Source organism: Moschus berezovskii, chromosome 22 (genome assembly GCF_049115385.1).
Source record: "Moschus berezovskii isolate FMDL1 chromosome 22, NW_MosBer_1.0, whole genome shotgun sequence".
Classification (NCBI taxonomy): domain Eukaryota; kingdom Metazoa; phylum Chordata; class Mammalia; order Artiodactyla; family Moschidae; genus Moschus; species Moschus berezovskii.
The window spans coordinates 56097822-56122339 of NC_142481.1; the positions used below are offsets into that span (position 1 = coordinate 56097822).

At 50.4% G+C, this 24518-nt stretch overlaps 1 protein-coding gene across 1 annotated transcript in view; it reads left to right on the plus strand.

Annotated features, from left to right (window-relative positions):
• LOC129547364 (polycystin-1-like protein 2) overlaps positions 1-24518 on the plus strand; it is a 98903-nt gene that overhangs the window by 33855 nt on the left and 40530 nt on the right. The window contains 13 exon segments of the mRNA XM_088830778.1: positions 570-777; positions 2811-2931; positions 3616-3757; positions 4874-5050; positions 8003-8148; positions 9083-9268; positions 13384-13515; positions 14201-14383; positions 19151-19275; positions 20493-20619; positions 21305-21436; positions 23015-23237; positions 23791-23984. Coding sequence (XP_088686904.1) covers positions 570-777; positions 2811-2931; positions 3616-3757; positions 4874-5050; positions 8003-8148; positions 9083-9268; positions 13384-13515; positions 14201-14383; positions 19151-19275; positions 20493-20619; positions 21305-21436; positions 23015-23237; positions 23791-23984 — 2096 coding nt within the window.

Genomic DNA, 24518 nt, shown 5'->3' on the forward strand with positions numbered 1-24518 from the left:
ACCCCCAGGCATATCCTGTGAATGACTCTACACTAAGGGTAGTTGGGGTAGTGGATAAACATTGATCAACAGAGTTGAAGGGCAAAGGCTTACTGAGCTGATATAAAGCGGGAGATGATCTGCAGCCTCCCAGATGGAGATTCGTCCTCCCAGGTCCCCAGTGTACCCCCAGAGACAGACAGCTGTGGACAGTCCCTTACATCAAGAACAAGAAGATGCCTTGAATGTTCTCCAGGCGGGGCTGTTTATCCTGTCAGCACCTCTTCAGCTATAGGCTGTCCTGCTCACCAGTGCAAGTCACTGATGCAAAACAAGCCAACAAACCCTGCAGGTTTGCTTAGAGTTTGGGTGAAGCAAGGGTCATTTTCCCAGAAGCATCCTTCTGCAGCACCATTCCTGCAACCTGAAAGTGAACTGAAAAAATAAAAAATCAAAAATCTCTATTTGGAGCCAATTTTCTTATCAATGACCCATTTCTTCTAAAATCCCCAAACCAGAAGGTAGCCACATGTGTTAAGTTCAAGGTTCCTGGTTAGATTACAGTGTTGACCCACCTCTCTCTCTCTCAGGGCGCTGCTGGGCCCAGTGGACTGACTGTATTGAGAGGCAACTGCTCCGCACAGACCAGAGGGAGCTGGTGGTTCCACCGACCTGCCTGCCACCCTCGAACTCTGCTGTTACCCTGCGCCTGACAGTCTGGAGAGGCCCGGAGCTGGAGAACCTGGGGGAGCAGTGCCTCTATGTGTCTGCCCCACTGGAACTCAGGCCGCGAGTCAGGTGGGGGCGTGAGAGCAAACTCCTGCGGGGTTGCCGTCTGGCCAGGGTGTTCTGACAGTCAACTCTGGTTACACTGAATGAGGGGCAGGGTTTACACTGGTGGGGAAAACCAGGCCCTGACTCCGTTCTCTCTGGAGCCACTCGGTGGTCAGTGATGAATCACACAAATGAACGGAAGGAGAGACTGTGCCTCCACGACAGCTTCCCTGACCCCAAGGCTGCCTCAGCAGAGATGTGAAGACGGAAGAGGAATGAACTTGGCCAGGAAAAGGGGGCTTGAGAGAGAACAGAACAGCAGAGGGAGGGAGCATAGAACAATCTAGAAGTGAAAGAGGCTGGTGTGGCTGGAACACAGAGGAAGAGCAGGCAGGGGCTAGCTCGGCAGGGCCTCGAGGGTTGTGTGAGACACATGACTTTGGACTTTATCCTAAGAGTTCTGGAAAGCCACCAAGATGTTTAAGCAGGCTGGGAATGTGATCATGTTTTGCTTCCAAACACTGGTAGCTGGGTAGAGAAGCAGCTGGAGCAGGTGGGAGAGGACTCAGGGAGCTTAAGCTCACGCAGGAATCAAGAGGAGAGTTCACAGTAGCATGACTGCCAGCTAGGTCCCTGAAGGAAAAAGATGGCTCACTCGAACTGGGAACTGATGGGAGCTGGATAAGGGTTGATTGACAGATGTGGGCAGGGGTAAGATGACCAACCATGGATGACCATGCAGGCTGCAAGAGGAGGAAGGCATTGTCCCTCTTAGGACTTCAGGGGAAAGAGGCGGGGATGGCAATCCTATGAACTCCCCGGAGAGCTGCAGCTGCATGAGAGGTGCCCCTGGAAGGAGCTGGGGCCTCAGCCAGAGGAGCACGGCCTCTGCCAACTACAGGCCATTTGGGGAGGGCCAGGGAGAGTGGTGAATAACCATCCCAGTGCTCCCCATCGGCTAGGCCCAAACAGAAGACAGAGGGTGTGGGAACCTGGGGATGCAGTCTAAGGAGTTCAGTCCTGGGTGCACAGAGCCACAGAGTTGATGGCAAGCGGGCTGCAGGGGCAAAGGGAGAATGTCCAGCCCACTAGTTCTAGGGTAGACGAGAAGTCAGAAGTAAGATTATTCATCTACTATGAAGCTGGAATGGAAAGGACTGGGGATGGGCTGGACACAGCTGGAGTCAAACTGATCTCTCATTGACTCAAGACAGGGAATATGACGACACAGAGAAGGCCTGAGACTCAGGTCAGGATGTGTGGGCCCATGTTCCATCCCCCAGTCAGGATGAATCACATAAACTCTCTGGGCTCTGCTGATAGGGTTATGGTCAGCACTGGATAAGCTAATAAAAGTGGGACATGGTGGTGTGCTGCAAAATCATAACATTCATTGGAGCCGAAGCTCCAATACATTGGTCACCTGATGTGAAGAGCTGACTCACTGGAAAAGACCCTGATGCTGGGAAAAATTGAAGGCAAAAGGAGAAGAAGGGGCAGAGGAAGAGATGGTTGGATGGCATTACCGACTCAATGGACATGAATCTGAGCAAACTCCAGGAGATACTGAAGGACGGGGGAGCCTGGTGTGCTGCAGTCCATGGGGTCGCAAACAGTCAGACATGACTTAGCAACTGGAACAACAATGATTGATAATTATTAAAGCTATAAAGAGTCATGGAGATTCATAGCTCTCATCCCCTCACTTTGCAAGTGAGGAAACCGAGGCTCAGACAGGTTAACTGACTTGTGCGAGGTAGCCCTTCGTAAGTGGCAGGGACGAGATGGGAGCCTGGGGTCCTGTCAGCCTCCTTCACTTTTCATACTGTTATTCTGTGCAGTGAATGGAACGGGGATTCAGGCAGGCACAAAATGCTCCATCTCTAGGACCACAGGTATGCCCCGGTTTGGGTTGGGGCAGGGGCTGCTCTTATTCTGCTTCTACTTGAAAAAAGACCATTTCCTACCTTCTCAAATAACTTGAGAAGAACTGGACCAGGCAAGGTGGCTCCTGAGACTGAGGATCTTCCCGGCCCGGTTCTCTGTCTCCCTTTCAGCTGTGAGGAGAACTGCGGGCCAGTGGACGCCAGCAGGGACATTATGCTGAAGGTGACCATGGAGGACGGGTCTGCAGCAGCCATGTTCAGCTGGTATTTGGATGACACCCCACTGGAGAAGGTGAGGATACTGGCAGCCTCGCAAAAACAGAAATGTCTTCCCACTTTGCCTGACCAGACCTGTGTCACTGGCCCAGGACTGAGCTGGGGGTGGGTCAGTCCACTCAGCCAGTGGAGTAAGAGGCGGGGGCTGGGGGCAATGGCCTGCAGAGAGAACGGATGCAGGGGAGCAAAACCAACAATAAACATCGCAGCAGATGCCGTGGGGGCCCCAGCCATCCCTCTTACCAGGCTGATCCAGGCCTCCCCCAGTGCTATGGGGAGGCTGCTGGCAGCCAGCACCCCAGCCTTTGAGTGCCATAATTTCTGTGGTGTAGTTTATGCTCCAGAGCCCCCCACAACACCAGGCTGAATGAAGCTGGGTGCCCCCCCAAACCACTTCTTTGCCTCGTTTCATTTTCTCCCCACCTCAGCTGCCCTCCTGGTTTTCCCTGGGAGCCCTCCCTTGTGAATGCCCTGCACGTGAACTCTCGTCTCAGGCTCTGCTTCCAGGGAACCTGACTGAGAACAGATACCCCAACATGCTGGGGATGAACCTTTGGGCTGACCTCGGGGAAAGAGCCGGTGCTACTGTCCATCCATTGGAGCCAAATCCGAAATGCCTCCCCAGTTCAGAAGCCACTGCCCAGTGGGGTCCAGCAGCCTGACTGGAGCCTCAGGGGTCCTGGGCTGTGCTCTCTTTCAGGCCGAGCCCCTCCCTGAGGCCTGCAGACTCCGAGGATTCTGGCCGCGTTCTTCAATCCTCCTTCAGAGCAACACCTCCATCCTGCTGCTCAACAGCTCCTTCCTGAGGATCCGCAGCCAGGCCGCCCGGATCAGAGTCACAGGTGGGAAGACTCCTCCAGTCTCTTGTCACAGAGCCCACCTCCTGCAGAGAGTGAACCAAGGGGAAGCCAGGGGTGCTGAAACTGGGCCAGCAGCGCGGGGTGGGGCCATACACAGGCTCTGGCGTGAATCCCACCACCGCCACCTTCTAGCTGGGAGACCTTAGGCCATAGATTTAAGCCTGTTTCCTCACACGCAAGCAGGGCAATAGAAATGTCCGCCTCTGAACCGTACGGTGCAGGCTGAGTGACACAACACGGGTGGTAAAAGCAGACCGTCCCGGGTGTGCAGTCTGTGTGTCCTGCAGGTGACTCAGCACTTCTCACCTAAAATGAGCGCCGGACAGCAGAATGTAGACTCCCAGAAAGATAAATAATGGGGTAATCATTACTTTTCAGATGAATTCTTTTGATTCAGTATTTCTCAAAGTGACTCATAGGCCACTCGCCCAAGATAACCTGGTACTATTTTTAATTACACATTCCTGGGTTCACCCAAACCTTCTGAATTAAGTCTGGGCCACAGAATTCATTTTAATTGATTAAAATTCTGTATGCACAACTCTTTCAGGCATGCACTGTTTTTGAGAACTAGGTGGTTATAACAGGTGGTTCGGGGTGTTGGTGCAGGTTAGCTGGGGCTCTTCATGGTGCTGTGGGAGCCCTTGGTTTGGGGTAGGATCTTCTTCTTTCTAGGTCCTGATTGTGGCCCTTCCAAGCTCGGTCTCTTGAAAAAGTCTTGTTTTCCAATATTCTCCCTCCTCTCTAAAGCCCTGTGCGGAAGCTGTTGTTATTAGCTCCATTTTACAGATGAGGAACTGAGTCTCAAAAAGGTCAAAGCCAAGGTCACATGGAGAGTAAATGGCAGGACTAGGATTCTGTCTCTGTCCAATTTTGCTGAGTGAGACCCTGGAATGCCCTGCCTGAGGTGTGAGGGGTAGGGGTAGAGTAGTTAAGATATGCAGATTTCTGAGCCTTACCCCCGAATCTCCAGAGAGAGGCTCTGGAGCAAGGCCTGGGAGTCTGCATGCTAAACGAATTCCCAGGAGATCATGAGCCACGGTGGAGTTTGTGTGACACCCACAGCCCCTAAGCACGTCTTTTGTCTTCACTCCCCAGCAGTGACCGGGTGTGCCTACGGGGAGGACACCTATGTGGTCAGCTCCCTACCTCGCCTGGAGGTGCCCACCTGCACCGTTGCCCCAGAGGAGGGGACCATCCTGACAAGCTTCGCCATCTTCTGCAACGTCTCCACTGCCCTGGGCCCCCTGGAGTACTGCTTTTGCCTGGAGTCAGGTACCGGCTCAGGACCGCGCTCACCCCTCACTCCTGGGCTCATTCCTGTCCAAGAGCAGGCACCTGTCTCTCTCTGAGAGCTGCAAAAAATGTGTTCTGTGGGTGAGAGAGGTTTGCAGGATGACCCTTAACCCCTGCACCAGGCCCACTGACCCAGCCACACACACCAGTGACATGAGAAGCGGGTCCCATCAGTTGCCTCTGCAACTGTAGAGGCCAAAATGACCTCTGTCCTGGCATGAGGGACACGGGAAGGGTGAAATGGAGGAGGGTGTGCAGAAGTATGACTACCAGTACACCATTCCTTAGTACACACTGGGAGGAGCCCTGACTCCTGGATCCCTTCAGGACTAACCCGGTCCAGTTCACAGAATCATCAGTGATGTTAGGACCCGTTTTGGAGAGGCAACAGGGAGTGGGTGATGTCACAGAGCATGCCAAGAGGAGAGTCCCTTGCAAAGGTCTGCTGCTGCTGCTAAGTCACTTCAGTCGTGTCCGACTCTGTGTGACCCCATAGACAGCAGCCCACCAGGCTCCCCCATCCCTGGGATTCTCCAGGCAAGAACACTGGAGTGGGTTGCCATTTCCTTCTCCAATGCATGAAAGTGAAGAGTGAAAGTGAAGTCACTCAGTCATGTCCAACCTTCAGCGATCCCATGGACTGCAGCCTTTCAGGCTCCTCCTTCCATGGGATTTTCCAGGCAAGAATACTGGAGTGGGGTGCCATTCAGAAGGAGATAGAGCGTGCTGACGCCGCCCCACCGCGATGCCCTGGCCAGTGTCCTGTCACTGTAGCCCCCACCCAGGACTGCTGCAGGGCATCTTCAGGGGAGATGGGCAGGCCACCCAAGTTGCCTCTGCTCGCCTAGAATGGGGGTGGCTGGTCCTTGGCAGGCTTATCTGAGTCTTTGTCTCTTCCCAATGAACTTCAGCCTTTTATGACCCTCACAAGAGCTCTTGAAAATGTTCTAGTCAGACTGGGACCATCACCCACACCGAGGCTCCAGAAGTGTTGCTGGGGCGCTCCCCAGTATCTAGCATTCAACACCACAATGATGTAAACTAGACACCTTGACAAGGTGAAGGTGGAGGGGAACTATCGTCAGATCATGGGGTGTCCTTCAAACAGATGTGGAATGCATGTCTGTGACTGGGTCTGAGCCTGCAGGGGAGCAATTCAAGGAAGGCAGGTAGATGTCATTTCAAGTCTGTGTCTCCCTAAATGAAGACACCAGGCCAGCTGCTCCGGTTCTGATTGGTTATTCCGCAATAGTGCCTCCTTCTGCCCCACACAGGTGAGCAGGGGGAAGGAAGCGTGACCAATACAAAAATGAATTGGCAATTGCAATGCAATAACTTTGTGATTGTTTTCATGCTATAATGAAGAGATTCCAGTGACAGGCAAGTCCCCTTTAAGGACACAAAGGATATTCATTCATTCATTCATTCATTTTTACAACAAATATATTGAATTTCAGCTCTGTTCTAGGTCCTATATATTCAGTAACGGACAAAACAGAGGAAGTCTCTGACCTCGCTGTATTTTTAGTCAGTGATGGAGACAGCTGGTAAACAAAGACACAGGACGGGAGGCGCTGTTTTAGACAGAGCAGCCTGGGAAGACCTGGATACAGGAAGTAATATTCGAGGGCGTCTGGACGGGCTTTGAGCCAGTTGTTAAGATCGTCTTCCTTTCCTCCTGTTTCTCTTTCTTCTTATTTTTGTAATTTGGTTTACCACTTTGAATTTTTCTAAAAAAATCGATAAAGGGGGGTTGTTTTTCTGAAAATCTTCATGGATTCTAGTAAGGCTATTCCAAAGTCACAGCAGCAGGTGATTTCCTAGGGAGGACAGTCAGTCACTTCAGTCGCTCAGTCGTGTCCGAGTCTTTGCGACCCCATGGACTGCAGCACGCCAGGCTTCCCTGTCCATCACCAACTCCCAGAGCTTGCTCAAACTCACGTCCATTGAGTCAGTGACTCCATCCCACCATCTCATCCTCTGTCATCCCCTTCTCCTCCTGCCTTCAGTATTTTCCAACATCAGGGTCTTTTCAAATGAGTCAATTCTTCGCATCAGGTGGACAAAGTACTGGAGATTCAGCTTCAACATCAGTCCTTCCAATGAATATTCAGGACTGATTTCCTTTAGGATGGACTGGTTGGATCTCCTTGCTGTCCAAGGGACTCTCCAACACCACAGTTCAAAAGCATCAATTCTTTGGCAATCAGCTTTCTTTATAGTCCAACTCTAACATCCACACATGACTACAGAAAATATCACAGCCTTGACTAGACAGACCTTTGTCGGCAAAGTAATGTCTCTGCTTTTTAATATGCTGTCTAGGTTTGTCTTAGCTTTTCTTCCAAGGAGCAAGTGTCTTTTAACTTCATGACTACAGTCACCACCTGCAGTGATTTTGGAGCCCAAGAAAATAACGTCCGTCACTGTTTCCATTGTTTCCCATCTATTTGCCATGAAGTGATGGGACTGAATGCCATGTTCATTTTTTGAATGTTGAGCTTTAAGCCATCTTTTTCACTCTCCTCTTTCATCCTCATCAAGAGGCTCTTTAGTTCCTCTTCACTTTCTGCCATAAGGGTGATGTCATCTGCATATCTGAGGTTATTGATATTTCTCCCTGCAATCTTGATTCCAGCTTGTGCTTCATCCAGCCTGGCATTTCGCATGATGTACTCTCTATATACGTTAAATAAGCAGGGTGACAATATACAGCTATTCCAAAGTCATAGCAGTAGGTGATTTCCTAGGGAGGACAGTGGGTCAGCATAAACTCTGTCTTCTCCCAGGAAGTATGGAGTCCAAGAGTCCCTGCCATGACCTCACGAGCTATGGCTTTTGTGTCCTTGTCATCAGGCTCTACCTTGGTGTATTTACCGTCACCCTGAGACCTGGGAATGCCCCCTTAATTATTCAGTGTCCATTTGCCAGGTTCCTGTCTACACTGTGGCCCTGAACCTGCCCTCCCATCAGTTTACCTGCCACTTGGAAAAGAAAACAATGACTTCATGTTGACAGTGGTCATTTCTGTCTCCAGTCATGCGGGGGGCAGACAGCAGACCCAGGCAGTGGTTAAGGTGAGTGGCAGCCACTGCTCCTCTACTGAGACGATCTCCTTTCTGTTTGTTTATTTGTTTTTAATTTATCTCTTTGCTTGGCTGTGCTGGGTCTTCCCTGTGGCGCGTGGGATCTGGGCTGCATCACGTAGAACCTTTCATTGTGGTGCGTGGACTGTCTAGTTGTGGTGCACGGGCTTATTGGCCCCGTGGCATGCAGGGTCTCGGTTCCCCAGCCAGGCACTGAACCCATGTCTTCTGCACTGCAGGACAGATTCTTAACCACTGGACCACCAGTAAAGTCCCTGAGATAGCTTCTTGGCTTGTCTGAACTTCACCAAGAGGGTGGTGGGGTTGAAAGGAGCCAAGGGCATGACCATACGAGGGTTTATTCATTCATTCCTTCAACATATATTTATACAGCACCGACCACAGTCCTGGCCTGGTGACACAGCCATGGGCAAAATAGACCTGGTCTCTCCCTTTGTAGATCTTATGACTAGTGGCCAGTACAGGGGAAGGATCCAGGGGATTGGGGGTGGGGTACCTGAGGGAGGTGGGGGCAGAAGAACCTAGAGATGAGTTAGACCAGTGCCTTCAGAGTTCAGAGTTCAGAGGACCAAGATCCACCACTAGGTCTATAAGGAAGAAGTTGGATAAAATTTCAAGTCAGTTTCAAAGGTAAGAAGCCAGGTGGATGGAAAGACCTGAGGGCCCAGTGAGGAGAACAGTGAGAGGTGAAGTCATGACCTGCCCAAGATTTGCTCCAGGTGGCCATCAGCGCAAGTGGGTCCACTGCCATCAAGCCCTGGGGGGAGTGCCCATGCCAGGTAAAGCCATCCAGCCCTACTCTGCTTCACCATGTGCAGGCTGGGCCTTCAGGCTCCAGGTTCTAGAACAAGAACTGGTGGGTTGAGATACTCCTGCTCTGAGCACATCTCTGGTCTCCTGGTAGGTGGGACCTGGACATACCTGTGTGGAGGAGGAAGCATTCCAGGCCGCGGTGTGGGACCATGTCACTGCTATTCTGCAGGGCGGGCATGGCCCTGAGCGGCTCTTCCAGCTGGCCAGGGCTGTGTCATCCGTACTGGACCAGGGGCCGGGCTCCAGGCAGCTGCCGAGAGTGGACACCAGACAGAAGGTGCTTCCGATGAACTCCTCTGTCCTTTTTCTGGGGTCTGCATGCAGCCATCTGGGGAGGGGAGTGGGGTCCATGGATCCGTGGGGAAGTCTTTGGTGTCTCCCAAGTTGATGTCACGTCTCTCTTCCAGTACTTTCAGTGAGTGACATAAAATGAAAGCAAGCTTTCTCTGCTCAGCTTCATGGAACCACAAGTTTCTAGGGTGGGAAGAAATTTAGAGGGTACCACTCCCGTCTCTTCCTGTTCAATTCAGTTCAGTTGCACAGTCGTGTCCGATTCTATGCGACCCCATGGACTGCAGCACACCAGGCTTCCCTGTCCATCACCAACTCCCAGAGTTTACTCAAATTCATGTCCATCGAGTCAGTGATGCCATCCAACCATCTCATCCTCTGTCGTCCCCTTCTCCTCCCGCCCTCAGTCTTCCCCATCATCAGGGTCTTTTCCAGTGAGTCAGTTCTTGGCAACAGGAAGGGGATGAAACTGCCGCCAGGGGAGAAAAGTGACCCTGTCTTGATCACACGGCTCATGGTTTGATGCTGTCCCAGCTCTGTCACTTACCATTTCTATTGTCAGGCCCAAGACTGAAATTCTCTAAGCCTCAGTTTTCCCATCTGGAAAACAGGGACAATAATATTCTTTTCCTTACAAGGTTGTGGTGAGTGTTCAGAATTACCTTCACTGTAGCTATGAGTCAAATCACAGGAAAATTGCCAGCATTCAAACAGCTTTAATTCATGAATATGGCTATTCCACGTGATACAACCTAGTATAAGCAACTCTGGCAGAAGGCATGGTTACTTCCACTCCCCGTGCATGCTCCTAGGCATCTGCCTGCACTCACCACACACAGCGTCACACACATCTGCTGGGTGTGCGGGGCAGAGGACAGACTCCTCTGGACCCTGAAGGGTTGCATGAGAGTGCTGAGCACACTGCGGAGAATGTGAGCAGCTCTCCCGGGTCCACATTTCCAGCAGCTAGCGAAGACAAGGGCAAACCCAGGCTGGCTCTTCCCCTGCCCACCTCCAGCCCCCTCACCCCAGCCTTTTTCCTCACTTAGTCCCCCGGCCCCAACACATGCACACAACTCCATCTGGCTCTCATTCACCCTGAGCATGACTTACATGCTTCCCTTTGGAAGGAAACTTCCTTTTGGATCCTCTATGATCCTAAGCACACGGACTACACAGCCTGACCCCAGGTCTTCTCATGAAACACTGGGGTCCTGATGAGAGAGAGATGTCAAGCTCTCATTGGGCAATGGAGGAGAGTTTAAGGAGGGCTCTGTTGAGAAAACTAGGGGCAAGTTTTCAGAAACAAACGAGAGAGGACACAGGACCCCAGGGGCTCACCCTGAAGTGACCAGCATCCTGAAGGGGCAGCTGTGTGTGGACAGGGCTCCTTGGTAGGAGTGGTGGTTTCTGAAGGATGAGGCCAGCAACCCTGGCAGGGAGGGCGCCTGCAGCAAAGCTTCCCGCTCTCTCCTCCTGCCCACTCTTCTCCTGCTAGTGAATCCACAGGCCAGAGGCCCGGCAGTCACTGACATCTCCATGCAGGCAGCCTCCAGAATGGAGACCAAGGATGGGGAAGATCTGCAGAGGCAAATGTGAGATCATCCATTACCCACCTGAGTTTCCCTCCAGAATATTCTGTACGAGTCCCCTCACAGACAGGTCTATTCTTCCCTCCACCCAGGTTGTAGCCTGAATGGGAGCCTGGGCTGGCAGCAGACACACTCAGACTCTGCAGCTGCTGTGAAAGACTGTTGTTTTTCAGTTGCTCAGTCATGTCTGACTCTTTGCAACTCCATGGATTGTTGCCTGCCAGGCTCCTCTGTCCTTGGGATCTCCCAGGCAAGAATACTGTAGTGGGTTGCCATTTCCTTCTCTAGGGGTTCCTTCGTGACCCAGGGATAGAACCCTCATTTCCTGCATCGGCAGGTGAGTTCCTTATCACTGAGCCACGACTGTTAGGCGATTAGATGAGCAAGTTGTGAGTACAAGCAGGACAGGAGGGCGAGAGCGAAAGCTCACCTCTATTTGCGCTCTCCCAGACGGTTGCTATAAGCCATATCAGGCCACCTATTTTTAAATTAAAATGAATTTTAATGAAATAAAGTTAAAAATCCAGTTCTCTGGTTGCACTAGCCACATTCCAAGGGTTTAATATGTAGTTACATTTGGCAAGCAGCTATGTTACTGGACAGCACAAAGACAGAACATTTCTATCAACACAGAATGTTTGATGCTGCTGCTGCTGCTGCTAAGTCGCTTCAGTCGTGTCCGACTCTGTGCGACCCCATAGACAGCAGTCTACCAGCTCCCCTGTCCCTGGGATTCTCCAGGCAAGAATACTGGAGTGGGTTGCCATTTCCTCCTCCAATGCATGAAAGTGAAAGTGAAGTCTCTCAGTCATATCCAACTCTTCCTGACCCCATGGACTGCAGCCCACCAGGCTCCTCTGTCCATGGGATGTTTGATGGGGCTGTGCTAAAATTATATTCTTAGGTTTTATCTGCCTCAACCAAAGCCCACCCCTGGCCAGGCCCTCGTTAGGGCTTAGAAAGCATGCTCCCCCAGATGCCCCAGGAGGTCTGGTATAAGGCTGGAGTTGGCGGGGGGGACTGGAGGGAGCCTTGTCCCCACTGCCCCCCAAAGCACACAGGGACCTACGCCTGCAACAAGCTCTCCCACCCACAATGGGCCATCACAGTAAGCCAGTTTCTGAATTTCATGCCATTTGAGTCACAATGAGACCATTTGTTTTAAAATAATGCCAGATTTTACAGATTTGATTTGAAGAACTGGAAAAAGCTTGAGACATCCTGTATTAGTTTCCTCCTGCTGCTGTAACAAATAACCATAAACTTCATGACTTAACACAAGTGTCTTATCTTACCATTCTGGAGGTCAGGAGTATGAAAGAAACAAGTTTCACTGGGGCTAAAGCCAAGGTGTTGGCAGGGCTGTGAGCTGTCTGGAGGCTACAGGCAAGAATCTATCGGCTTTTCCAGCTTCTAGAAGCTGACCCTGTTGCCTGCTCCATTTTCAACACCAGCATCTTCAAACCTCCTCCCTCCACGGCCTCCCCCTTCTCCTCTTGTCTTCTGTCTCCCTTCCTGCCACCTCTGCCTCCACCATCACATCTCCTTCTCTGACTCTGACCCTCCTAGCTCCCTCTTTTAAAGACCCCCATGAAGACTCAGAAAACCAAAACATGGTTGCTGGAGGGGGAGGGGATAGTTACGGAGTTTGGGAAGGTCACACACACACTGCTGTATTCAAAATGGATAACCAACAAGGATCTACTCTACAGCACAGGGAGCTCTGCTTAGTGTTATGTGGCAGCCTGGATGGGAGGGGGGTTTGAGGGGAGAATGGATATGTATGTTAAGTCCTTTCACCATTCACCTGAAACTATCCCAACATTGTTAATAGGCTATGCTGCTGCTGCTAAGTCACTTCAGTCGTGTCCGACTCTATGTGACCCCATAGACGGAAGCCCACCAGGCTCCCCTGTCCCTGGGATTCTCCAGGCAAGAACACTGGAGTGGGTTGCCATTTCCTTCTCCAGTGTGTGAAAGTGGAAAGTGAAAGTGAAGTCGCTCAGTCGTGTCCGACCCTTAGCGACCCCACGGACTGCAGCCTACCAGGCTCCTCCATCCATGGGATTTTCTAGGCAAGAGTACTGGAGTGGCTTGCCATACCCTGATACAAAATAGAAAGTTTAAAGTTTGAAAAAAATAAATAAAGGAGAAAAAAATCACAGGGACCCCTGTGATTATACTCGTCCCACCTAGTTATACAGGATACTCTCCCCATCTCAGAATCCTTAATTTAATCAAACCTCCACAGAGATTCTGCCCAAGTGTCTCTTGTCATGTGAATAACATATGCACAGGTTTCAGGGACTAGGGTGTGTCTATCTTTGGGAGGCTACGATTCTGCCTACCATACATCCTAGGAGACAAGCAGAGATCTATCAGCTTTGGAAGACCCGACATGAGCCTGGTCACTTTCCTAGTCACTGTCTCAGACCCCAGATCTTTCTGACAGCCTCATCAAGCCACTGGAATTACATTACCTCCCCCACCTTCCTCTGTCTTTTCCAAGGTCAGAGAGCGTATCCTGGGGTCACTGTCTGTGGTCAGTGTCACCATAGGGGATGTGCAGAGGGTGCAGGGGCTGGCCGAGGTGCTGAAAGAGGTGACCCAGCGCAGTGAGGAGCTCACACCCTTAGCCCAGGTGAGTAGTTCCCACCCACTAAGTCCTGACCTTTATTTCTGGGACCCTGATCATTCTTCCCACTTAACACATCCATTTGCTCGTGCACCCCTTCTATGCATATACATCTATACATATACATTCCTGACCTTTCACTCATTTATCCATGTGTTAATTTATTCATTCATTTAACAAATGCTCCCTAAACGCCTAGTATGTGCAGGTACTATGCAATTCATAGAAAATTCAGCGGAAAACTCCATAGACATGGCCTGTGCCTTCGTGGCACATTTAGGCCACTGGGGTGACCAGATACTGAACAAATAACTTAGTAAGTACATATATGATTACAAAATTGGGATAAGTGCTGTGTCCAGCCAGTTGGCCAGCCAGCCAGCTGTTCCCAGTCAGTGAATATTTACTGAATGCCTACTATATGCTGGGCATTGTGCAAGGCACTCTGGGAAAGACTCCGAGATGGACAAGGCTGCTGTCCTGAAGGAACTGAGCACACGGCAGGGAAGGAACGCCTGGCTTCCAGTCCTTGACACAGGCAGCTTGTGTGACGGGCCTGGCCCAGATCTCCCCTGGCTTGAGTCCCCACGTGCTCCCTTCCACCACAGTGCTGGTCCTTGGAGGAGTTCAGGGGGTGGTCTGTTCAAGGCAGGGCCTCATGCTTTTCTTCCTCCTCCTCTGGGTGAGCCAGTGGGAGGCCGGCAGGGCTCTGCAGCATGCCAGTGAGGGCCTGCTGGCATTGAGTGCCGAGGCCCACCCTGAGGACCAGAGGCGTCAGGCGGCCACCAGGGACCTGCTCCAGGCTGTGGGCAATGTGCTGGAAGCTTCCCTAAGGGACCAGTCTGAAGAGCCTGCACAGGCCAACGGCAGTCAGGTGGGTGTCCCGGCCCAGATGTGGACCTCATGCTAACCACATGCCCGGCTCACACCAGCATTTCTAGGTGGATCCTTCTCCACATCGTGCAGTTGAGGAAACTGAGGTGCGGCGGTTAGAGGCCCTTCTAGGAGCTGACAGAAAGGATCCAGGACAGGAGCTCCTGGGAGGTGGAGTGATGTAGCAGGCCGAGTGCAGGCTTCAAAGGAGGCGGCCTGAGTTGGAACTCTGCCTTTTTCACTTACAAGCCTTGTGCCTTGGGCAAGGACACTTCCTGCAGCCTTATATCCTCATCTGTATTAAGCTGATAAGCTCTGCTTCATCTGATTGGAGAGATCCTTTACTCACTCTTCCAAGTCTGAACTCCTGGTTCACTTAGCCAAGGACACAGAGCAACTTTAGGAGAGAGGTCATTCCAGCACCCAGGACGTCACAGAACGGAGACACAGAACCCATCTCCTGCTGCTTCACAGCCCTTTACTCTGTGGTACCACCATTCCATCCAAGAGCTCACACATTCTAATGGTGGCCACACAGGCACACTCAAACACATACCCACACGCTTACACACACACACAAACACTGACTCACACTCACACACACTGAGAGCCATCACTTACACTGTCACATATACCTCAAAGCAAACACTCCTGCGTACACTCATACCTTCACATTCAGCTACACAGTCACACAGACTCTCACATATAGTTACAATCACACACAAAATCACACACACACACACACATTCATGCTCAGATACTTATACTCCCATTCCCTCAAGTCACATCTACTCAGGCACACATCCACACACTTCCACTCACACACACCCACATCAGTTCAGTTCAGTCGCTCAGTCGTGTCCAACTCTCTGTGACCCCATGGAATGCAGCACACCAGGCCTCCCTGTCCATCACCAACTCCCGGAGCTTACTCAAACTCATGTCTATTGAGTCGGTGACGCCATCCAAGCGTCTCATCCTCTGTTGTCCCCTTCTCCTCCTGCTTCAATCTTTCCCAGAATCAGGGTCTTTTCAAATGAGTCAGTTCTTTGCATCAGGTGGCTGAAGTATTGGAGTTTCGGCTTCAACATCAGTCCTTCCAGTGAATATTGAGGACTGATTTCCTTTAGGATGGACTGGTTGGATCTCCTTGCAGTCCAAGGGACTCTCAAGCATCTTCTCCAACACCACAGCTCAAAAGCATCAGTTCTTTGGCAATCAGCTTTCTTTATAGTCCAACTCTTACATCCATACATGACCACTGGAAAAACCATAGCTGTGACTAGACAGACCTTTGTTGGCCAAGTAATGTCTCTGCTTTTTAATATGCTGTCTAGGTTGGTCATAACTTTTATTCCAAGGAGCAAGTGTCTTTTAATTTCATGGCTGCAGTCACCATCTGTAGTGATTTTAGAGCCCCCCAAAATAAAGTCCGCCACTGTTTCCACTGTTTCCCATCTATTTGCCGTGAAGTGATGGGACCAGATGCCATGATCTTCATTTTCTGAATCTTGAGTTTTAGGCCAACTTTATCACTCTCCTCTTTCACTTTCATCAAGAGGCTCTTTAGTTCTTCTTTGCTTTCTGCCATAAGGGTGGTGTCATTTGCATATCCGAGGTTATTGATATTTCTCCCAGCAATTTTGATTCCAGCTTGTGCTTCATCCAGCCCAGCATTTCTTTTGATGTATTCTGCATATAAGTTAAATAAGCAGGGTGACAATATACAGCCTTAACGTACTCCTTTTCCTATTTGGAACCAGTCTGTTGTTCCATGTCCAGTTCTAACTGTTGCTTCTTGACCTGCATACAGATTTCTCAAGAGGCAGGTCAGGTGGTCTGATATTCCCATCTCTTTCAGAATTTTCCACAGTTTGTTGTGATCCACACAGTCAAAGGCATTGGCATAGTCAATAAAGCAGATGTTTTTCTTGGAGAAGGCAATGGCAAACCACTCCAATACTCTTGCTTGGAAAATCCCATGGACGGAGGAGCTTGGTAGGCTGCAGTCCATGGGGTCACTAAGAGTTGGACACGACTGAGTGACTTCACTTTCACTTTTCACTTTCATGCACTGGAGAAGGAAATGGCAACCCACTCCAGTGTTCTTGCCTGGAGAATCCCAGGGACGTGGGAGCCTGGTGGGCTGCCATCTGTGGGGTTGCATAGAGTCGGACATGACTGAAGTGACTTAGCAGCAGCAGCAGCAGATGTTTTTCTGGAACTCTCTTGGTTTTTTCGATAATCCAGCGTATGTTAGCAATTTGATCTCTGGTTCCTCTGTCTTTTCTAAATCCAGCTTGAACATCTGGAAGTTCATGGTTCACGTATTGCTGAAGCCTGGCTTGGAGAATTTTGAGCATTACTTTACTAGTGTGTGAGATGAGTGCAATTGTGCAGTAGTTTTAGCATTTTTTGGCATTGTCTTTCTTTGGGACTAGAATAAAAGCTGACCTTTTCCAGTCCTGTGGCCACTGCTGAGTTTTCCAAATTTGCTGGCATATTGAGTGCAGCACATTCACAGCATCATCTTTTAGGATTTGAAATAGTTCAACTGGAATTCCATCACCTCCACTAGCTTTGTTCATAATGATGATTCCTAAGGCCCACTTGACTTCACATTCCAGGATGTCTGGCTCATTGTGATTATCTGGGTGATGAAGATCTTTTTTGTATAGTTCTGCTATGTATTCTTGCCACCTCTTCTTAATATCTCCTGCTTCTATTAGGTCCATACCATTTCTGTCCTTTATCGAGCCCATCTTTGCATGAAATGTTCCCTTGGTATTTCTAATTTTTTGGAAGAGATCTCTAGTCTTTCCAATTCTATTGTTTTCCTCTATTTCTTTGCACTGAGGAAGGCTTTCTTACCTCTCCTTGCTATTCCTTGGAACTCTGCATTCATATGGGTATATCTTTCCTTTTCTCCTCTGCTTTTTGCTTCTCTTCTTTACTCAACTATTTGTAAGGCCTTCTCAGACAGCCATTTTGCTTTTTTGCATTTCTTTTTCTTGGGGATGGTCTTGGTCCCTGTCTCCTGTACAATGTCACGAACCTCCGTCCATAGTTCTTCAGGTTCTCTATCAGATCTAGTCCCTTAAATCTATTCCTCACTTCCACTGGGTAATGGTAAAGGATTTGACTCAGGTCATACCTGAATGGTCTAGTGGTTTTCCCTACTTTCCTCAATTGAAGTATGAATTTGGCAATAAGGAGTTCATGATCTAAGCCACAGTCAGCTCCTGGTCTTGTTTTTGCTGACTGTATAGAGCTTCTCCATCTTTGGCTGCAAAGAATATAATCAATCAGATGTAGAGTCTTCTCTTGTGTTAGAAGAGGGTGTTTGCTATGACCAGTGCGTTCTCTTGGCAAAACTCTATTAGCCTTTGCCCTGCTTCATTCCATGCTCCAAGGCCAAATTTGCCTGTTACTCCAGGTATTTCTTGACTTCCTACTTTTGCATTCCAGTCCCCTATAATGAAAAGGACATCTTTTTTGGGTGTTAGTTCTAGAAGATCTTGTAGGTCTTCATAGAACCGTTCAACTTCAGTTTCTTCAGCGTTACTAGTTGGGGCATAGACTAGGATTACTGTAATATTGAATGGTTTGCCTTGGAAATGAACAGAGATCATTCTTTCATTTTTGAGATTGCATCCAAGTACTGCATTTCGGACTCTTTTGTTGACCATGATGGCTACTCCATTTCTTCTGAGGGATTCCTGCCCACAGTAGTAGATATAATGGTCATCTGAGGTAACTTCACCCATTCTAGTCCATTTTAGTTCACTGATTCCTAGAATGTTGACGTTCACTCTTGCCATCTCCTGTTTGACCACTTCCAATTTGCCTTGATTCATGGACCTAACATTCCAGGTTCCTATGCAATATTGTTCTTTATAGCATTGGCCTTTACTTCCATCACCAGTCACATCCACAACTGGGTGTTGTTTTTGCTTGGGTTCCTTCTCTTTATTCTTTCTGGAGTTATTTCGCCACTGATCTCCAGTAGCATATTGGGCACCTACCGACCTGGGGAGTTCCTCTTTCAGTGTCCTATACTTTTGCCTTTTCATGCTATTCATGGGGTTCTCAAGGCAAGAATACTGAAGTGGTTTGCCATTCCCTTCTCCAGTACATACCCACATAAACACACTCAAATACTTATATTCACACACAATCCTCCTCAACACGCACGTACACACTCGCATTCACACACACACACACACCCATCAGATGCACGTACACATGCACACATGATCTGTGCTCTGATAGGAACTCCGCACAAATGTCCAGCCCTCCTGGTCCTCAGGCCTGCCTTGGCTTCAGTGAGGCCGCATCTTCACTCAAGGCTTGAGCAGGGTTGGGGGAGGAGTTTGAGCCTGAGTTGCCCCGCACAATGGCTCCTCCTGTGACTTTCCATTTCCCCTCGAATAATACCTGGGCTGTGGGTGGACATCAGGGTCCAGTGGAGCAGCAGAGGCAGGCACACAGTGAGCCTCTCCATGGTTCTGTGGCTTCCCCTTACCAGCACGTGGCCTCCACAAGTCACCACCCTCTCTGTGCCTCTGTCTCCCCGTCTGCCAAACAGAATGGTAAAAGCACCTGCTCGCAGAGCTTGGAATCTTCTCAGGGCTTATGCCCGATTCCCTATAGCACCTGGTGCTTGGTGAAGTGCTCCTGCTGAAGGCCCACATGAGCTTGGTGGCAGCAACCAGAGGTGGTATATGGAGACTGGCCCACAGCAGTGGTCCCCTGCTTCCTTTTCCAGATGGCCACAGTGTCCCAGCTGCTGGAAGCTGCAGAGCGTGTGCAGGCTGCCCTCCTGCTGGGGAGACTGCCCGGGGGCCTTCCGGCCACGGTGACCACCCCCTCCATCTCTGTGTACACAAACAGGTAATCTGCTGTACTGTGGGTGACCCAAAAAACTCATCCTCCACATCCACATCCCAAGGCCCTGGCACAGGCAGAGCCCAGGAGACCCACCTGGTGGGGGGCATGGGGGTGAGTGATGGGACCTAGAAGTAGGAAGGGCTTTTCACTGAGAGAAAGTCCCCATACTGGGTGTTTGTACAGCATGAGAAGGGAGGTGGTAAGTGCCACGCCAGTGTCAGAGCCACCCATGTGTCTTGAGAGACAGGTCATATTGAACTGTGCAGGGAAGGGGGCTGAATGCAGGGGGCCAACCCACTTTTAACCTCACTCAGAGTGTGTCTGGCAAGCCCGCTGCTCCGTGGACTCAGGACTTCCAGACGCTCTGGCCTTAGGTGTTTCTGCAAGGAGTGCCAGCCTCCTTTCACTGAGCCCTCCTCCAGCACCTAGGGATGACTTCTCACTTTCTTGCCACCCCCTGACAATCGGGGCTGGACGACGCTGCAGGCACTGCTGGGATCCTCGGCACTGAGCACCCTCTCTTGGTTCCTCTGCCACAGCTGCCCTCCTGGATCCCAGGGGCAGTTTCCCAAAGTAGCATTGTGATCATGACTAGGATCTGAAACCAGGTCCCCAGTCTACTAAGATAGGACGAGGTCAATGGCCAGGAAAGATGGTCTTATGGGAGGTCAAGTAGGCTGGGGAGATAGGTCTGGAGAAGTGTCTACATCCAAGCTCATTTATTCATTCAACAAAATATGTATTGACCACCATCACAGGACAGGCACTGCCCGAGGCACTGGGGTGCCACAGGAGACAAAGCAGGCCGAAGCCCTGTCTGTGTGGGGCCACCTGCCCAGCCTTGAGGCATCACCTGCCTTTTATGCTGCTCCCACTGATGCAAACACAGAACCATCTGAGTAAGGGTCCCTAACCTCCGGGGTCTAATGCCTGATGATCTGAGGTGGAGCTGATGTAATCATAATACAAATAAAGTGTACAATAAGTATAATGTGCTTGAATCATCCCCAAGCCATTCCCCTACCTGGTCCTTGGAAAATTTGGTTCCCATGAAACCGGTCCCTGGTGACAGAACATTGGGGACTGCTGATCTAAGGGGATCACGAAAGAAGCGCTGATGCTAAAGCTAGACCCCAGGCAGTGCTAGAGCGGGCAGATCTTCCTCTGACACTGACCTTCTCCTCTCTGTCCCGGCACCTCCGTTCTCACCTTGTGGACAGAATACAGCCCTGGAGTTGGCGAGGCTCCTCCGTGCATGTTGCTGCAGCCAGCTCTGCGACCTTCACCCTGCCCACTGCCCCCTCCCTTGGCTCCATGGAGGACTATCGGGAGCCTGTGGACATCAGGGTAACAACAGAAAGAATACCCTTGGAATCAGCCCTTTACAGTTTGCAAAGCACCTGCACATATGTTTGCTCATTCATGTTGCTAACAGCTCTATAAATTAATTAAGCCCATTTTACAGGTGAGTTCAGTGACTCGCCCGAGGTGACCAGCAAAGTGGCAGGGCTGGGATTCAGACCTAGACCTTCTGACTCCCAGACCATCCTCTTTCCACTGTATTGTGGAATTTCTCCGGCAGCCCCGGTTTAATTAGTCCTTGGAAATGAAGCTCTTCAGACTCCATTCCATAAGTAAGCAATAGTAAACTCAGGGCTTTTCCTTCCCAAATTAGGGCACATCTGACTCTTGGCTCCTTGAGCCTCCAAGAAAGAAGACAAACGTCTTTCTCTTAGAGACTTTGCATCTTTGCTATAAGAAAGCGTCACACTGTTCATAGTCCAGTAACTGCTCAGCTGTAGCAAGTGTGATCAGGTCTCTAGGCCCAGATTTCTGAGGTCAGAGCCTTGAAGGTCACACACACACACACACACACACAGGAAAGATAGCAGCAGCTGAAGACGGGACCCTCTCATTCACCCCACAGCACAAGGGCCACCTATCCACCTGTCTGGGGAAAGCTTTTCCTTCACACAGGGGCCTGGTTACCTGCCGGCCCTTGGGCGCCTTGGCTCTCTGTTCTTGGTTTCAGATGATGAGCTTCCCCAAGAGCCCGTTTCCAGCCCGAGGTCACTTTGATGTCAGCGGAACTGTGGGTGGCCTTTCTCTGACCAGGCCTAGTGGACAGCTCATCCCTGTGAAGAATCTGTCGGAGTATATCGAGGTAGGCTTGGGGTGTGCTCAGAAGTCAGGTGGCACTTCTGTCTTCTTTCTCAACTTGGTTGGGTCCAAAAGTTGGCTGGTTATAAAAAAAAAAAATGACTAAAGAAGAGAATCATTGGGAATCACCTGGTGGTCCAGTAGTTAGGACTCCACATTTCCACTACCGAGGGCCCAGGTTCAGTCCTTGGTCAGAGAACTAAGATCCCATAAGCTTCATGGTGTGGGCAAAAAAAAGAGAAAAGAAAAAAAGAAGAGAATCATGAGAAATTATCCTCACCCTGCTATAAGCATTGCAAGCATTGTAGTTTAACATAAAACTATATATTTTATACAGTTTAACATAAAACTATATATTATTTGGTTATATATATGCTATGATAAAGAATGTTCAAACAACTGGTTCAACCCCTGGTCAGGGAACTAGATCAAACAATGTTGCAACTAAGATCCAGCTCAATCAAATAAATACATATTAAAAGAAAAGAAAAAGGATGGAGGGAATTCCCTGGTGGTCCAGTGGTTAGGACTTGGTGCTTTCACTACTGTGGTCCCAGGTTCAACCTTTGTGGTACAGTCAAAAAAATTTTAATTAAACAAATAAATAGTGGGTGGAAGGCATTAGTTAATCCGGAGAGCTGATTAAATGGAGAGCGGTTATGAGAAGCTCTAACGTAGGGATAAAAGCAGAGGAATAGCAACTAATTGAGGGCTACTGTGTACGCGGCGTTCGGCTAAGGATTCTGTCCGTAATAACACTTTTAATGCTCTCAGTGAGGGCTTCCCTGGTGGCTCCGAGGTCAAGAATCTGCCTGCAATTCAGGAGACTGCCTGCAATACGGGAGACCCGGGTTTGATCTCCAATGCAGGGGACATGGGTTTGATCCCTGGTCTGGGAAGATCCCACATGCCGTGGAGCAGCTAAGCCTGTGCGCCACTTTTGAGCCTGTGCTCTAGAGCCTAGAACCAAGCTTGTGCACTTTGTGTGCAGGTGCAGCCCTGAGCCAGGGTGCACAGCTTGGGGAGCAGGGGCCGAATAAAAGCCCCCAAAATATCCTCATCCTCATCCCAGAGCCATGAATACGTCACCTGACATGGCAAAATGTGACTCCGCAGATGTTATTTGAGTTAAAGATCCTGAAATAGAGAGATGATCCTGGATCATCATCTCTTAGAGGTCCTTCTAAGTGGCAGGCGGGTGGGGGGTGGGGAAGGCAGTTTGATGACAGAAGCAAGAGGTCGGCTGATGCAAGGAGGGGTCCATGAGCCAAGCACCGCAGGCACTTCCAGAAGCTGGAAAAGGCAAAGAAGTGGGTTCTCCCCCGGAGCCCCAAGAAGGAAACAGCTCTGACAACTGTAGCACCATGCGACTGATTTTGGGGCTTCTGGCCTCCAGGGCTGTAAGAGAAAAAACTTGTGCTGTTTTAAGCCACAAAGCTTGTGGTCATTTGTCACAGCAGCCTCAGGAGACTAATGAAAAGAGCAGAGCACAGGTTGGATTTCAGCTCCCCAGGGGCTCACCCTGACGTTCGCCGGCATTCCTGTCCCGGCACACCCTTGAATTGACTGTTTCTGACGACAGATCCTGCTGCCTCGGCTTTCGGAAGGACACGATGAGCCAACCGTGCTGAATCTGAGCAGACCTGAAGCTCTGTGGGTGAACCTGACATCAGGCAGCGCGGCTTTGGGGATCCAGCTGCACTGGAGACCTGACGCCCCACTCACGCTCAGCTTGGGTTACGGCTACCACCCCAATGAGACCAGCTACGATGCCCAGGCTCACCTCCCGCCAGCAGCTGCTCCAGGTAGTCCCACCACCCAGGGCGGCTTCTTGAGTTGCTTCCTGGGGGTGTGACCAGCTTAAAACTTGAGAATCAGAGCCATAGAGAAAAAAAAAAAAAAGAGAGAAAAAACACTTGCTACATTCAGTACTTATTTTTGTTGGTATTATTATTAGGCAATATACTAGGTAAATAATTACCGTATGTCCTGAAGGAGCTGACAAGCACTCACAGAACTGACCTCATTGCAGTCCTCATGACAGCCCTTGGGGATGAGGATGAATGAAATATTTACTTTTCAAGTAAAAACAGAGAGGTTAAGTAACTGGTCCAAAGTCACACAGCCAAGGAGGAGCAAAGTCAGAATTTGTGCCCTCGTCGGTCTGACTTGGCAGCCTGCTCGGCACACTGAGCTAGGCGTGACTCGTCTCCTATACTCCTGGGACATCGGGGAGACCATCAGTGTCTGCTTCCCTGCCCAGGCACCTGGTGCTCCCCTCCCATCACATTAGATCCGGTTTCCACGAGGCTTCAGGCTGACCACACCCCCATCCCCTGTACCCACTGCTTCCTGCAGATGAGCTGTCCACGTGGATCCTGAGCCCAGAGGACCTGCATTTCGGAGAAGGCGTCTACTATCTGACTGTCATCCCCGAGTCTGACCTGGAGCCAGCTCCAGGCAGGGACCTCACAGTCGGCATCACCACCTTCCTGTCCCATTGTGTTTTCTGGGACGAGGTCCAGGACGCTTGGGACAACTCCGGGTGCCAGGTAAGGAGGGGGAAGTAAAGAAGATGGTAGAGCTGAGAGTCAAACCCAGGTCTGTCCCTAGCCCAGGCTCCCGGAGCCCTGGAGGCAGGTGGTTCTATTCATAGCAATCACACCCTTGTCTCAGGGCAGCTCAGCTCTGCCTCCGAGGAGCCCAGGCCTGTGAAGTGTCCTGGCGGCAGACATTGGTTTTGAGGCCATCAGAAGCCATCTCTGGGGCATCAGTGTCCCCCTTCCCTCTTCCCTGCCTTTGCACATGCAGTTCTTTCCCCCAGAATGCCCTTTTTCCCTACCCTGCCTGGAAAACTTCGATCTTCCAATCCAAAGCCATCTTCTGGGGGTTGCAGATGTCTGCAGTCTCCCCCTGCTGGACTTCCATACCCACCCTAGGAACAACCTCCACGTCTAGTTGAAAGTTATCACACACCCGTCCCCACCCCCTGGATCACACTCCTTCTTTCATTCATTCTACACATGTTCACCGGGTGCCAGGCCAGCTGCTCGGGATACAATGATGAGACAAGCCAGTGAGCACTC